Source organism: Gopherus evgoodei, chromosome 3, assembly GCF_007399415.2.
Source record: "Gopherus evgoodei ecotype Sinaloan lineage chromosome 3, rGopEvg1_v1.p, whole genome shotgun sequence".
Taxonomy (NCBI): Eukaryota; Metazoa; Chordata; order Testudines; family Testudinidae; genus Gopherus; species Gopherus evgoodei.
Genome location: NC_044324.1, coordinates 93,968,641 through 93,984,804, shown reverse-complemented (window position 1 = coordinate 93,984,804; position 16,164 = coordinate 93,968,641). Strand labels below are relative to the sequence as shown.

At 43.8% G+C, this 16,164-nt stretch overlaps 1 protein-coding gene across 4 annotated transcripts in view; it reads right to left on the bottom strand.

Moving 5' to 3' along the window:
* The window catches only part of FIG4 (FIG4 phosphoinositide 5-phosphatase), a 167,286-nt gene that overhangs the window by 89,643 nt on the left and 61,479 nt on the right, over positions 1–16,164 (bottom strand). For all 4 annotated transcript variants that reach the window (XR_003999559.1, XR_003999560.1, XM_030556096.1 and 1 more), the window contains exons 11-14: positions 14,086–14,219; positions 11,822–11,938; positions 10,422–10,467; positions 9,006–9,154 (exon numbers count right to left, since the gene is read on the bottom strand). Coding sequence is in view for 2 of the 4 variants with exons in the window: in XM_030556096.1 (XP_030411956.1) it covers positions 9,006–9,154; positions 10,422–10,467; positions 11,822–11,938; positions 14,086–14,219 (446 nt within the window). In the remaining 2 variants the exon portion in view is untranslated. The remainder of the gene's footprint in view (positions 1–9,005; positions 9,155–10,421; positions 10,468–11,821; positions 11,939–14,085; positions 14,220–16,164) is intronic.

Below are 16,164 nucleotides of genomic sequence, written 5' to 3'. Positions count from 1 at the left end.
GGCATCCGCTATAGACCCGGGCTCCCTGCCCTGAAAGGAGCAGAACGCCTGGCACTTCTTGTTCCCCCTGGACGCGAAGAGGTCCACCCGGGGATAACCCCACCTCTGGAAGATGGAGAGGGCGACGTCCGGGAGAAGGGACCACTCGTGCGATAGGAAGGATCTGCTCAGGCGATCCGCCAGCGTGTTCTGTACTCCGGGGAGGAAGGAAGCCGTGAGGTGAATGGAGTGGGCTACACAAAAGTCCCAGAGTTGCATCGCCTCGTGACATAGGGGAGAGTATCTGGTGCCGCCCTGCTTGTTGATATAGTACATGGTCGTCGTGTTGTCGGTAAACACTGCGACACAACGACCCTGAAGCTGGTGACAGAACGTTTGACAAGCAAGGCAGACCGCTCTCAACTCCCGCATGTTGATGTGCAACCTCACGTCCTGCGGGGACCACAGGCCCTGCGTTCTCAGGGTTCCCAGGTGGGCCCCCCAGCCAAGATCTGAGGCATCCGTTGTCAGGGACACCGAGGGCTGAGGCGGGTGGAAAGGGAGCCCCGCACACACTACCGACTGGTCTAGCCACCAGTCGAGAGAATCTAACACCCCCTGAGGGATTGTGATCAGCATGTCTAGCGGCTGCCTTGCCGGCCGGTTATGTTCGATGAGCCACAACTGGAGGGGCCTCATGCGGAGCCGAGCATAACCGGTCACAAACGTGCATGCTGCCATGTGGCCTAACAGGGTTAGACATGTCCGTACTGATGTCAAGCGGGCTGCCCGCAATCGGTGAACGATCGCCGACAATGCCTGGAACCTCGGCATCGGCAGAAGAGCCCTGGCGACGATGGCGTCCAGGACGGCCCCGATGAACTCCACCCTCTGCGTGGGGATCAGGGTGGACTTGTCCATGTTGATCATGAGGCCCAAGGTAGCAAACAGGCCGGTGATCATGTGGACGTGGCTGCAAACTTGCAGTTCCGACGTGCCCCGAATTAGCCAATCGTCTAGGTAAGGGAACACGTGGATACGACTGCGCCGAAGATGTGCCACAACGACTGCCATGCATTTTGTAAAGACCCTTGGGGCCGTAGAAAGGCCAAATGGGAGGACTGCAAATTGATAGTGAAGGGGGCCCACCACGAAACGAAGGAAACGTCTGTGGTGTGGCCAAATGGCAATGTGAAAATAAGCGTCCTGCATGTCGAGGGCGGCGTACCAGTCTCCCGGATCCAGGGATGGGATAATGGTCCCCAGGGATACCATGCGGAACTTCAACTTCACCAGGTATTTGTTGAGCTCTCGCAGGTCGAGGATAGGCCTGAGGCCTCCCTTGGCCTTGGGGATCAGAAAGTAGCGGGAATAAAACCCCTTGCCTTTCTCGTTTTCCGGAACCGCCTCTATAGCTCCTTTGTTGAGGAGCGTCTGTACCTCCTGTCGAAGGAATTGCTCGTGAGAGGGGTCCCTGAAGAGGGATGAGGAAGGGGGGCGGGAAGGAGGAAACGATGTAAACTGCAGGCGGTATCCCGTCTGCACCGTACGCAAGACCCAGTGGTCCGATGTCATTTGGGGTCCACGCCGGAAGGAAAAACGAAAGGCGGTTGGAAAACGGGGGGGAAGGATCCGTGGGGGAAACTGTTACTGCGCCCTCGGGCGCACCTTCAAAATGAAGGCTTGGGTCCAGGCGGGGGCTTAGAGGAGCTTTGATTCTGCCCCCCTCGGTTCCCCGAATGCCTACGCCTTCCATTCCTGCCACGGCGCCTATTGAGGTCCTGCCGTTGGCGGAACTGGGGATATGGCCTGCGCTGCTGTTGCTGCTGTGGCCGGAAGGGTCTGTGTTGCGTTCCCGGCGTGTGCATCCCTAGGAAGCGCATAATGACCCGATTGTCCTTGAGACTCTTAAGTCTCGGGTCTGTCTTTTCCGAAAACAGGCCCTGGCCTTCGAACGGGAGGTCCTGGATGGTATGTTGGAGCTCCGGTGGAAGGCCAGAGACCTGCAGCCAGGAGATACGGCGCATCGTTACCCCCGAGGCAAGGGTGCGGGCAGCCGAGTCTGCAGCATCCAAAGAAGCTTGCAACGATGTTCGTGCAACCTTCTTGCCCTCGTCTAGGATGGCCGCAAATTCCTGGCGGGCGTCTTGCGGCAGCAGCTCTTTAAATTTGTCCGCTGCCACCCACGAGTTAAACGCGTACCTACTGAGCAGGGCTTGTTGGTTCGAAACCCTGAGCTGCAGGGCCCCAGCCGAGTAGACTTTGCGTCCAAGGAGGTCCATACGCCTGGCCTCCCTGGATTTGGGGGCTGGAGCTTCCTGTCCATGACGCTCCCTGTCATTCACCGACTGCACCACCAGGGAACACGGTGTCGGGTGGACATGGAGGTACTCGTAGCCTTTGGAGGGGGCCATGTACTTCCTCTCGACACCCCTCGCCGTAGGGGGGATGGAGGCCGGCGACTGCCAGATTGTGTTGGCGTTGGCCTGGATCGTCCTAATGAAGGGTAGGGCGACCCTGGTGGGAGCATCCGACGAGAGGATGGTGACAATCGGATCCTCGATCTCAGAGACCTCCTCGGCTTGTAGGCTCAGATTCTGAGCTACTCGCCTAAGGAGGTCTTGGTGCGCCCTGAGATCCAGCGGGGGGGGGCTACTGGAGGAGGTGCCAGCCACCGCTTCATCAGGGGAGGAGGATGAGGAGACCCCCGGCAAGAAAGTGTCCAATGGGGGGTCCCCCTCGGCCCTCGCCTCTGTCTCAGGAGCCAGAGCGGAGTCTTGCTGCTTGGACCCTTCCTCTCCATCCGGGGAGGGAGGGGGGCGAGACAACGAGGCTTCCGGCACCCTGTGCTCCGCTGTCGCAGGCCTAGCAGGAAGCTGTTGGGGGCCCTGGGCTTGATGGTATGCCCATGGGGTCCAAAACCCCCACTGCTGCGGGCCTTGGTCCTGTTGCGGCAGCTCTTGGAAGAGCACCGCCTGCCGGTCGGTGCGTAGTGCATACCCGCTGTCTGTCTGCGAAGATACCGACGGCTGCCTAGAAGGCCACGGCGGGGCCGACCCTGGCTGGTAAGGGTCTGCGCGAGTCGGCAGCGAAGATCTTCTCAGTGCCGGGGATCGGTACCGGGAGTCATAGCGGTGCCGGGATCGGGACCGGGTTCTGTCTCGGTGCCGGGATCTGGACCGGGACCTGCCACTGACGCGGTGCCGGGAGGTCGACCGGGACCTGCCACCAGCTCGGTGCCGGGAGGTCGACCGGTGCGGTGAGTGACGGCGGGACTGGCTCCTGGAGTCACGGTGCCGGTATCGGCGGCTGGAGTCCGACCGCAACCATCTGGAGGTCGATCGGTGCCGCGAGTGCGACCGGTACCGCCGAGGGGAGCGGTGCCGGGACTGCGAGCGGCGGTGAGATCTTGATCTGCCGTGGCGTCGGGACCGGGATCGCGAACGCGAGTCCCGAGACGGTGCCGACATCATGGGCTTGCTTCTAGATGCGACCCGCACCGGAGGTATCAGGGGTGGCGGCTGAGTAGGCTCCGTTAAGGCAATAAGGTCCCGTGCCGAGGCGAAGGTCTCCGGCGTGGATGGGACCAATAGCTCAACCCCAGATCTTATGGGGGAGCTTGGCGGCACCGGATTCGACGGTGCCGGCGGCGCCGCGGCCGATGTCGAGGCCGGGCGCTCCAGTCGGGTCTGCCTGGCTGGAGTAGCAGACGCTGACTGCCTCGGCTCTGCACCCGGTGCCGGTGCGATCCGGTGCCGGCGCCGAGATCACTGCCTGCGAAGCCGCCGGGTCAAGTGCCGCCTCCATAAGGAGAGTCCTGAGTCTTTGGTCTCTCTCCTTTTTTGTCCTGGGCTTGAAAGCCTTGCAGATGCGGCACTTGTCCGATCTGTGCGATTCCCCCAGGCACTTCAGGCACGCATCGTGGGGGTCGCTGGTAGGCATAGGCTTCTTACAGGCCGCACACTGCTTGAAGCCCGGCGAACCAGGCATGAGCCCGGTGCCGGGTGCCGGAAAGGGCTACAGCCCCCGGCGAACAACTATCTACAACACTATTTACACCTAATTACTTACTAACTACACTTAACGATCTAACTAACAACTATAACAATAACGAGAGTTAACAAGGAGACCTAGGGACGTGGAGGACAGCTATGCCGCGCTCCACAGTTCCAATGACCGACACGGCGGTAAGAAGGAACTGAGGAGCGGGTGGGCCGGCAGGGGTATATATCGAGCGCCATGGCGGCACCACTCCAGGGGGCGACCTGCCGGCCCACTGGAGTTGCTAGGGTAAAAAGTTTCCGACGAACGTGCCCGCACGGCGCGCACACCTAACTGGAATGGATGTGAGCAATCACTCGAAGAAGAACCTGCTAGTTATAAACCTACAAGGATACATTTTATAAAGATCCTGCTCTAAGTCTCCTACAGATGATCAGGCAAGATTTAGCCTTCAGCTATTATAACCTCTTCAGGAGGGAGTTCTCTCATCTAAAACCGTTGCAATTTAACAATGAAATTGTCTTTATGGAAATTTAATTAACTGTTAAACCACCTGTAAGCAAAATTTGTACTACATGTGTAAGAAGGCAGAGTCAAATATAGTAAAAATCTTAAATGAATCAAACAGTGCTATAGAATCTCTGTGGCTAGAAATTCCATGCTTCAATAATAAGAGTATAGCAGTAGGAATATACTAATCGACCACCTTACGGGGATGGCAATGGTGACCATGACATGTTCAGGGAGATTAGAGAAGCTACAAAAATAGAAAACTCAATAATAGTGATGGATTTCAACGATCCCCATATTGGCTGTGTATATGTCACCTCAGGCTGGGATACAGAGATAAAGTTTCTAGACACCATTAATAACTATTTCTTGGAGCACCTAGTCCTGGAACCCACCAGGGGAGAGGCAATTCTTGATTTAGTCCTAAATGAAGCACAGGTGGTTCAAGAGGTGAATATAGCTGAACCACTCCGTAATAGCAACCATAATATAATTAAATTTAACATACTTGTGGAGGGGAAATACCAAAAAAAAAGGAGCATTTAACTTCAGAAAAGGGAACTATACAAAAATGAAGATGCTAGTTAAATTGAAAGATACAGTCACAAGAGTGAAATGCCTATAAGCTTAATGGACAATACCGTAACACCATAATAGAGGCTTAAATTAAATGTAAACCCCAAATTAAAAAGAATAGTAAGGGGACCAAAAAATGCCATCATGGCTAAACAACAGAGTAAAAGAGGTTATTACAGGCAAAAAGGCATCCTTCAAAAAACGAAGTCAAATCCTAATGAGGAAAATAGAAGAATAAACTGTCAAGTCAGGTGTAAAAGTATAATCAGGAAAGCAAAACAAAAAACAAAAATCTGAAGAGCAACCAGCAAAAGACAAACTAAGAGCAAAAAACTTTTGAAGTACATTAGAAGCAGAAAGCTGCCAAACCAATCAGTGTAGCCACTGGACGATCGACATACTAAAGGAACACTCATGGAAGACAAGGCTATTGTAGAGAAGCTAAATTAATTCTTTGCACTGGTTTTCACTATAGAGGATGAGACAGAGAATTCCACACCTGAGCCATTCTTTTTAGGTGACAAATCTGAAGAACTGTTCCAGATGGAGGGTGTCAATAGAGGAGGTTTTTGAACAAACTGCTAAATTAAACAGTAAAAATATCCCTAGGACTAGATGGGATTCACCTGTGGAACTTGTTGCCAGGACTGCTGTGAAGGACAAAACTAACTGGTTTCAAAAAAGGATTAGATAAGTTCATGGAGGACAGGTCCACCAATGGCTATTAGCCAAGATGGTCAGAGATACAACCCTATGCTCTGGGTTTCCCTAAGCCTCTGACTGTCAGATGCTGGCACTGGATGACAGGGGATGGACCACTTGATGATTGCCTCTTCTGTTCACTCCCTTTGAAGCATCTGGCATTGGCCACTGTTGAAAGACAGGAAACTGGGCTTGATGGACATCGTTCTGACTCAATATGATCATTCTTGTGTTGTTGTTTTTTTTAAAAGACCTTGAAAAAAAGATTAATAACTTTGAAAGTCTGAATATATCAAAATATTGTCTCATTACTAAGTCAAACAGTAAGAGTCAGGGTTAACTAGGGACAAGACAAGTATAAATGTGATGCAGTACAGAAGGGAGAACTTAAAAAAAGGTGAATGTGGTCAAATACATAGGAGGATAGTAATTTTAGTAGCTGCATTTCAGACAGACTGGAAATGGGAGCTGTTATGTGAATGTCAGGGAGATCAGAGAGGAGGCAACTGCTTTAATCAAAATGAAAAATTAGGACAGGATGTATTGTGGGAGAGAAAAAAAACAACTTGCATCGGGGGGGGGAGTGGAAAGATTTTGACGTAGCCTAGATGTGAAAGGATGAGAGGAAGGAATCAAAGGTGACCCCAAGGAAGGATGACGGTATAGTAATGGAGGAAAGAGAAAAAGAGAAAGATAAAAAAGACTGGGCAGAAAAATAAGGTCAGCTTTAACCTTCCAAAAAGAGATGGAGAAAGGATGAGATGTGGAAATGGATTAAAAAAAAGACAGATTACGTGTGGAGTGGCAGATTTACAGCTCAACAGTATAAAAATGATAGGAGTCAAATACCTGTGTCATACAGCACATTATTTCTGGCTACTACACCTCTACCCCAATATAACGCTGTCCTCAGGAGCCAAAAAAAAATCTTACTGCGTTATAGGTGAAACCACATTATATTGAACTTGCTTTGATCCGCCGGAGTGAGCAGCCCCACCCCTTCGGAGCACTGCTTTACCGCGTTGTATCAAAATTCATGTTATATCGGGTTGCATTATATTGTGGTAGAGGTTATATAATAACTTTAAAAAAAGTTCAAGTCTGTTTCTGGACTTAGAGTTGAGAAAACGATGGAAACTAGCAAAGTATCCTGTCTTATTTTATTCAAAAAACAGATAGGTTTGCTTATTCTGGCTTTTTGGCATTATGAGGATTTTCAGAATTTTTTTCCCCCCTTTCTTTCCTAGAAATTCAAGTTCTGGTAGATGCGTAGGAGGAAGATGTATAGAAGGAGCTTCTGTGCATGATCTCAAATAATTCCTCCACTGTTCTGATGAGTAAATCTGAAAATCTAATCTAAAAATCATTCAGCAACTGAAGAGATTTAAAAAACATAATAATTGAAGCAGATATCCATACACGAAGGCCACATAAAGTAACACATCTTGATCTATCTTCAAAAAGCAGAAACAAGTACGTAGCAAGCACAACAGTAAGTCATACAACTGTCCAAAGGCAAAAAAATCCCTAAATACCTAAGAGAAAAGGGGCCAGTGAAGTGGAAGATCAAAAGAAATTGCAAGGGTAATATGCTCTGGAGGTTTTCTGATGTCCCATCAAACGTGGTGCCTCAAAGGCAAAGCAGCAAAACAGTTTCTTCTGCCTTTATTCACTTCTGCTTGGAGAAATATGGTTGTGTCAGAGAACTGCGGTATTGAGCAGGTGACTGTTCCAAAGGGGTCTGCCTCTGGGATTGAAAGTTGTTCAATCTGCTTCAACAGGAAGGCCACTAAACCCTCTAGTAACAAAGGTCTTCCCAGATCTATGCTTATTATGACTCTTTGAATGGGAATAAGAACAGGAGAGACCTCTCAGATATGTGGTGGTGCTTCTTCATATGCATCACCATCTCTGGATCCTGCAACTTCATAGATCCAGCAGTCTTTTTTTAGGCTTCTTAGAAGCAGAATACAGATCTGACTCACATTCCTTTGCTCGAGCACCCTTGTGCAGAGATAACTGTTGATGCCAAAGCATTTAGCCAAGACTGCAGTAAAGCTGAGGGAAATATGGAGGAGCCATTCTTCCCCTAGGAACAGTGACAGGCAATTCCCTTTGTAGGACTACCAGATAAAGACTGTAGCTATGTCTTTATCCAAAACAATGAAGGCAAGCATGTTGGTCTGAGACTGGCATCTTTCCATTACAGGAGACTCACCTCAAACCCCAAATGCTTTGAATCTGCCATCAGGAAATTCAAGCAGCACTAACAGGAAGTTAAGAACACCAAATTGATTAGAGTCAATATTATGAACAAACCAAACACCCCATCAGCATGAACACCAAGAAAGGATTTTATGAGTAATAGTCAATCTTTACTTTAAAACAAAAACAATGGAAATATCTCCCTCAATCCTGCTGCTCCAATAAGCTACACTATGCAAGAAATACTAAACTACCTGAAACCATGAGTTCAGAGGTCTCTATGACAATAATAAGAAAAACAAACAATGTGGCCTCAATTGTCCCTCATTTATACAATCAGGCCCAAATGTCCAAATCCCTGAGTGAACACTCTTGCAAGCTTTAATTGTCACTAATATTCAGAAGGTTCCAACCTCAGCATCAAAGGCACATGTGTATAATCGGAAAATGTTCAGAGAGAGGTTGCAGAAGGATGCATTCCATCCCCCCCTTCCCCCTCAATGCACCAGATTGTACCAAGAAGATACTGTAGAAAGGAAAATGAAGAAAAATAAGTTGAAATGTATCTCTGCATTGCATTTCTGGTTAGTGGAAACATCTGGCAAAAAATTATGCTTAGCTCACTTTAAAGGCAAACTGCAAAGCAAAAATTAAAAGCTTTATAAAACACTTTTATTATGTTTATTTAAAGGACAGAGCTTTCACATTTGAATTTTAAGCATCAAAAGAGAAGTGCTCAGTTTTGTTATCCTGAAAGGAGCCTGAGAAGCATACTAATCAAATAAAGGTAATCTTGAAGTTACATTGATTTCTATGTTAAATGTCATACAGAGGGATGAATGGATAATTCAGTGAGCTGAAAAAATGATCTGAACATTAGTTTGATTTAAACATTAATATTTTCACTTAAAGAAAAATTATGAAAACAACAAAATATAAAAAGCCACAGAAAAAGATAACTGTTTAATATTTGTTACAAAATTAATGCCAGGAAAAAACCAACATATTTTACTAACAGTGAAATATCTTACCTAACAGCATCTGTGTCAAACTGCAGATTGGGTTTATCAATCAACCCCAAAGAATAGAGCTGATAGGCTAAAGCACACTTCCCCACCATGAACTGGGCTGTGTTAGTGCGATCTAAACAGTCAACACAATTGGTTCGAAGAACACCAGTCTAGGAAAGAAGAAAGAATAAATGGGGGATTCTTCAACCAGTTCCCAATCATTACATTCATGCTTACTTAAACACTTAATTATTCAAAACCTTGCATGAATAGGTCAAGATCTTAAATAATTTAGGCTGCAATTTCTGTAACATAGACAAACTGCTAAAGCTTCAATTCAAAAGAGTTTCACTATTATCAGCTTCCTGAAACACTAAACTCTTCTTTCCTCTCATAAACAAACTTATGATTTATTGCAAAAAAAATGTTGGGTGCCACAGCAATGTAAAAATAATTCCATAATTCCAATAAAATTCCATTTTTAAGTCTTGCTACTAACACTGAAATATAAAAAACAAAGCATGCTATCATATTGCTGTGGCCATAGGACAACAATGTTTATATTGTCAACACTCCTATTCATAGGCAACAGATGTACACGTTCTGTTAAAGATAACAATCTGCATATCTTTCTAAATACCACCTGTGTCTGTGTTCTTCAGTTCCATAGTGCCTACATAAGGCTTGTTATTTTATAATCTGAAGAGCTGAAAGCATAAATACCATATAATATTTTCATATGAATGAGATCTGATTTATGGCTTATTTTGTTAATGCACGACAGACAGGTAGGCATGCAATACCTGAAGATGTATAAATCAAGGCAATATTCAAATGGCTTGCATGTTTTTTCTCTCTTTTAGAGAGATTAAAATTAGGCTCACTCAGCTATTTACTATTGGACTGAAGCATGTTTATTCCACACTCAACTAAAATTTTAATGTTTGAACAATGCAGTTTTCTCAGTATTGAGCAGTACATTTTTTCTGATAAGACAAGATGTAAAAAAAATTATTAAAAGCACTGTATTGTGTGGCTTGTTGCCTACGTACGGTTAATGTTACAAAGGACAGCAACTTTCAGCAAGACTGGTGCCACTATTGCTAGCTTCAGAAATGGAAATTAAATTTAAAATGTAATATATTTCTCAGATTTCATTTGGCAAGAAGATATTTCCAGCAGCACATTTTTTTCTAGCACCATCCAAAGACAGTGTGACCCTAAACCCATTTCAGGGCTCTGGGCGCTACTATAAAATATATATTTATATTAGTAAAGTACTGACTCAGAGGAGAAACAGTCATCTACTGATTCATGAACAATACTTGCTGCTGCACCTATGGTAGATGGCTCTTTGAAAGCATCCTGTCCTATCAGACTACTGACTTAAAGTCAATAAAATTTTGTTGTAATAAAAAACCAATATTATTTCAATACCTGTAAGCGACCAGTGGGAACAACAAAACCTCCCAGTTCATTCCATCTGGAAGGGAAACAAAATACCATGCCTTACAAGTTTACTTAATGTAAGGATTATAGGTTATGTCATGTGTATCTGGCTCAGTGAAATAGAGAGAAGAATTTAATAATCTGCTAAAAATGAGTCTGAAATCTGAGTGGTTGAAAAAACACGAGTGGGTGAAAATGCGACTATACATATCTGGTAGGACATGTGTTGCAATTAGCTTGCAATGCAAGAAGTCCAGTATTGGAATAAGCGTGTGCGAAGGCTCACAACAAATTAGTCCAAGAAAGCCAAGTACAATATGCTTCTCCCCACCTCCAAAACCAAAATGCAAGTTATAGACCTTATCAGAATACAGAGATTTCCCTCAAGTTGGGAAAGTGATCACATAAAATATTTTTTAAACTAATGTTTATGGACAGGTTGAAGGAATTTTCCATAATAAGCCTAAAAAATTGCATAAAATATACATTTCAATTATGTCATAAATCAATGAGGGCTGAATTGAGGTTTCAAAGTAAAAACTGATTTCAAATCCCATTTTATCATTAATTTGAAAATTAAATAACTTATTTGCAGTTTAGAGATTTGGGAACATACAGTGTATCAGATAACTTCTGTAATGTTCTAAAAAGTTATAATAAAAAATAATCTGTCTTCCCTAGACATTTTTTTATTTTTTTTCTAAAAATATGAATTTCTTACAATGTATACAAGGGTAGGAACTAGCAAGTTTAGAGGACAGGTATATTTCCTGGCACTCCTTAGAAAACGCTTTCTTTAAATTCAAAATTGTACTTGCTTTATCTGTTCAGATACTGCATATCTTGCTTTCAAGCATGCAATACAACATGAAATGCATGCCCTGAAGCAGCAAAAGAAGCTGTTCTCAGAACAAGAACTGTTTGTTCTATCTTTCAATAATTCAGGAACTGTTTAAATATAAAAGGGGGAAAATGAACACTTCAGACTTAATCTGTAAAGTGTTTATTGTAGCAAGAACCACCAACTTTCACAAGTACACATTTGCCCTGAAGATACAAGTAGCATAATTAGCGGCATATTTTACACTTGTTCAGTGTGTGGATAATTATAGACTATGTCCTTTTGGTTGCAGTCTTTTTCACTCTAACTATATTTTACTCTAACTATATTTCACTCTAATTATATTTTAATTTTCACATTACTGCAATCCTTAAAAAGCCATGTTAGAGAGAGAGTACATATTGCAGGGATTTAGGAATATTTCATGTGTATAAGCATGTGTGTCTATTTATACATACACACACACAGAGGTTTATGTACACTCACCTCCCCTCCCCCCCGCACAAACTCATCCTACCCTGTTTCCTTTTCTTGTTTTCATACATACTTTTCATCTGGCCGCAAGATGCTGCAGTAGGAATCAGGACGATTTACAAAGAATCCTGTTTTCTTCACTACACTTTCCGCAATTACATTCAATCTATCCAGGACATTACACAGTTTGCTATGGGGAGAAAAAACAAATACTGAATACTGTTCTCAAATTTTCACTGGTTTAAAAGTCTCCGTCAGTGATTTTCTTTCGTATCTACTGACCAAACATTATGTCAACAATGTTTTCATGCCAGTTTTTCTCACTTCACATAATTAAAAAGGGACATTGGTAAATGATTAAAATTAACCATTCCACCAATCTTTGCATCATCTACATTTTATCATCAGTGATTTTATAATTAATTCCAGATCATTGATGCAAATGTTGAATAGCTTCAGGCCTAGTACCAATGATTGTAAAACCCAATTAGAAATCCCCCATTCAATGACGAATCTTCACTGAAAATGACTTCTGGATATCTATCAGTCACCCAGTTCAATCTATTTAATATGCTTTATTAATACTGTATAGATTGCCAATTTTTTAAAATAAGAATGTCATGTGGTGGTACTAAGTCAAATGGTTTCCAAAAGTATAAGTATTGTAGTTACCATTAGCAATCAAACCTTAAATCGCAAAGAATGAAATCTGGTTTGTTGGACAAGATTTATTTTTAATAAAAAACATGTTTATTGATTATATTAATTATATTCCTATCTTTATTAATTTAATCACGTATCGACTTTTCCCCCTTATTATGGCTGGGACTGATGTCAGACTAACTGGCCTATCGTTACCCAGGTCATCACACAAATGTGTCTCCCTCAAATGTGAGGAAAGTGAAGACATGACTAATCACACGCTAGGATTCACAGTCTGTCCCCCAACTCTGGCTTATGAGGCATCTGACATGGACACGACATTTCTTGAAGCTCCTACAGGATTCATGGCCTAGAGACTACCCAAGGTAGATATCTAGGTTACGATAACCCATACTACACTAACTAAAAATTGTTAATTACTGAAGGGTAAAAGAATTAGACTATAATCATCTAGCCTGAGGACATAAAAGCAAGGTTCAGTTAACTCTCTGCAGCAATGGAACTGATGAAGTTGGAGGATGTGCTGCCTTAAATAGTGTAGGGCAGGGGTAGGCAACCTATGGCACATGTGCCGAAGGCGGCATGCGAGCTGATTTTCAGTAGCACTCACACCGCCCAGGTCCTGGCCGCCGGTCCAGGGGGCTCTACATTTTAGTTTAATTTTAAATGAAGCTTTTTAAACATCTAAAAAACCTTATTTACTTTACATACATCAATAGTTTAGTTATATATTATAGACTTATAGAAAGAGACCTTCTAAAAACATTAAAATGTATTACTGGCACACGAAATCTTAAATTAGAGTGAATAAATGAAGACTCGGCACAGCACTTCTGAAAGGTTGCCAACCCCTGGTGTAGGGCAATGATGTCACTTTCATCCTAGATCACTCATGAACCTCCCACGACATGGCTGTTCAAGGATATTCCACAGGCTCAACATGCATGTGCCATATTCCACAAATGGGAATGCACAAAGTCAGTGAAGAAAAGCATTTTCAAAATTAGGCTGAAACAGCAGCTTGTTAAGTACAGATAAAGATACTTGTGGAAGACAAAAATGGCATGTGTCAAAAGGCCTGGAGAGGTGCAAATCATCTGACTGATAAAAATACATGATAAAATAGGAGTGGTTAGAGAAACTTAGGCAGAGCTATATTGCATCAGAATGGGTGGTTCTGTTGATATCAAAAAGATTCATGAAATCAGATAGATATTCAGGTGAAATCATTTTTGGAAGAAAATTAGAAAAAGGTTCTGAGAATGTAAAAATATCCTACTTTCACATTTTTGGAATGGTATGTTTTGATTTTGTTTTGCCTTGAAATGACTGTTTCAAAATTTAATTTTGCATTATAATACAAATAAAAACAATTATTTTGTCAAAACATTTCAATTGACCTGTTATAAGGCTTTTTTCTCCAAAGGAAAATTTTCGGTCATTTCAAATTTTGGTTTTCACCAGATTTTTGGAACAAACCAACCAAATTTTGAAATCTCAAAATCCTTCATGAAACAGAATGTCCTCCCTCCTCACACCTGTAAAACTGTTCTGATTTCCTAAAACCACCCTCACACTGGCAAGATATAGCAAAGAAATGTAAAAAACATTTATCCCCGTCACTGATCAGTTATGAACTATGAAGACATCCACACAGAGAAAGAATTTGCCCACCTTTTTGTGTATTTGGCCATATCCCAAGGAATATACACAATAGCATGTTCTGGGGGTAAAAATTGATTGAGATATGTCACTGCACCAACAAGTTCTTCACTCAGAATCCTTTCATGCTTTCTTTTTTCACGTTCCTTAATCAAAGCCAGAAAAAATTAGCATTAATATTTTTGAGGTAACAGGTCTAAATGTTAAAATGTTTGTATACAATCTCTCTCTCACACACCCCCATCTCCGATTTTAGTATTTCATAGTTTATAGGTGTAAAACAGGAAGAACAAGCAGCATGCATAAGAAAAGGGAGGGGGGCAGGGGAGCATTTATGCAACATTAAGGCAGACGGTTAAAAATGATCAAACATCAGGAAATTCAGTAAAATTCTAAATAGTATATTAGGCTTTATAATCTATGATAAACAGAATTATATTATGAAATACATTAGAATAGCCATACTATATATGTGCAAAAAATGGGCAGATTTATTTAAATCACTGATTTTTGTTATTATTGAATCAGCAAGCAGGAAACCTTGGTTTAAATCATAATTTTTAAAACTTGTTTCATATTTCTACTTTTCATTTTCTGAAAGCAAGATTGATTCTCTTTGGATTGGTAACCATTAAAGCATATTGATTTGTAACTATATATAGCCTTTACACTAAATTTGGTGCTTCTTTTAGCTAACCAGGAGGATACACTATATCTATATACATTTGTTTAAGCAATTACATGGATTAACATTTATTTAGACTCTTAGTTTTTACATTTTTCATATTAGAAAGTAGTGAAAGATGCCTCTCATTTACTAGATTAATTTGCTACTTGTGATTTGTGTCAAGCTCTATTTCGATAGAAATTAAAATTCAATTAAAATGCACAAAACAGCATTTTATTTTTTTATTAGTAAAATAAAACTACCTTTGGAGCTGGATACATAATAAATTATCAAAACACGTTTTGCATTTAAAAACTGAATTATTAAACAAAGAAAGTACTGAATTGAACTGACTGTCTCTGGTCACCATGCTCTTCAAAACTTTAGAACAGGGATGGGCAAACTTTTTGGCCTGAGAGCCGCATCGAGTTTCAGAAATTGTATGGAGGGCCGGTTAGGGGAGGATGTGCCTCCCCAAACAGCCAGGCGTGGCCCGGCCCCTGCCCCCTCTCTCACCCTGCTTCTCACCCCCTGACAGCACTCCCTGGGAGCCCTGCCCCATCTACCCCTCCCCCACTCCCTGTCCCCTCACTGCCCTCGGAACCCCCATCCGACTGCCCCTTGCCACCCCATCCAACTCCTCCTCTCATTCTTGACTGCACCCCGGCCCCAGGATCCCTGCCCCATCCAACCACTCCTTCTCTCTGACCACCCCCAGAACCCCTGCCCCTTACTGCCTCCTGCTGCCCCATCCAACCCCTCCCTTCTTCCTGACTGCCCCCCAGGACCCTGCACTCATTCAACCTTCCTGTTCCCCACCCTCTGACTGTCCCGACTCCTATCCACACCCCCACCCTCTGACCACCACCCCAAACTCCTCTGCCCTTTATCCAACCCCCCTTGTTCCCTGCCCACCCCCTTACTGCGCTGCCTGGAGCACTGGTGGCTGGCCGTGCTACAGCTGCACTGCTCGGCTGGAGCCAGCCATGCCACTGCGCAGCACAGATTCAGGTCGGTTTCTGCAGCTGTGCTGCCCAGCCACCTGGAGCATTGTGCTAGCGGCACGGCACGCTGAGGCTACGGGGGAAGGACAGGGGTGAGCCTTCCGGGGCAGGAGCTCAGGGGCTGGGCCGGATGTGGCCCACGGGCCGTAGTTTACCCACCTCTACTTTAGAACTAGTAGATCTCATTCTCTCACACCTGCTTTTTATCCAAAGATTAGAAAGAGAAAACAAACTTTCCTGATTTTTCAACTCCCAATTGGTTTAACTTCAGCTGAACCAGTCACTGAACTGAATTAGTTGAATAAACTAAAATGAAGAAAATATTCTCTCTGCACCTGCGGAAAAGGCTATTCATGTTAAAAGCTGGTTTAGGCAGTTCAACAAAGTCTAGTTCCAGGCGCTCACACAGTGACTTTCACT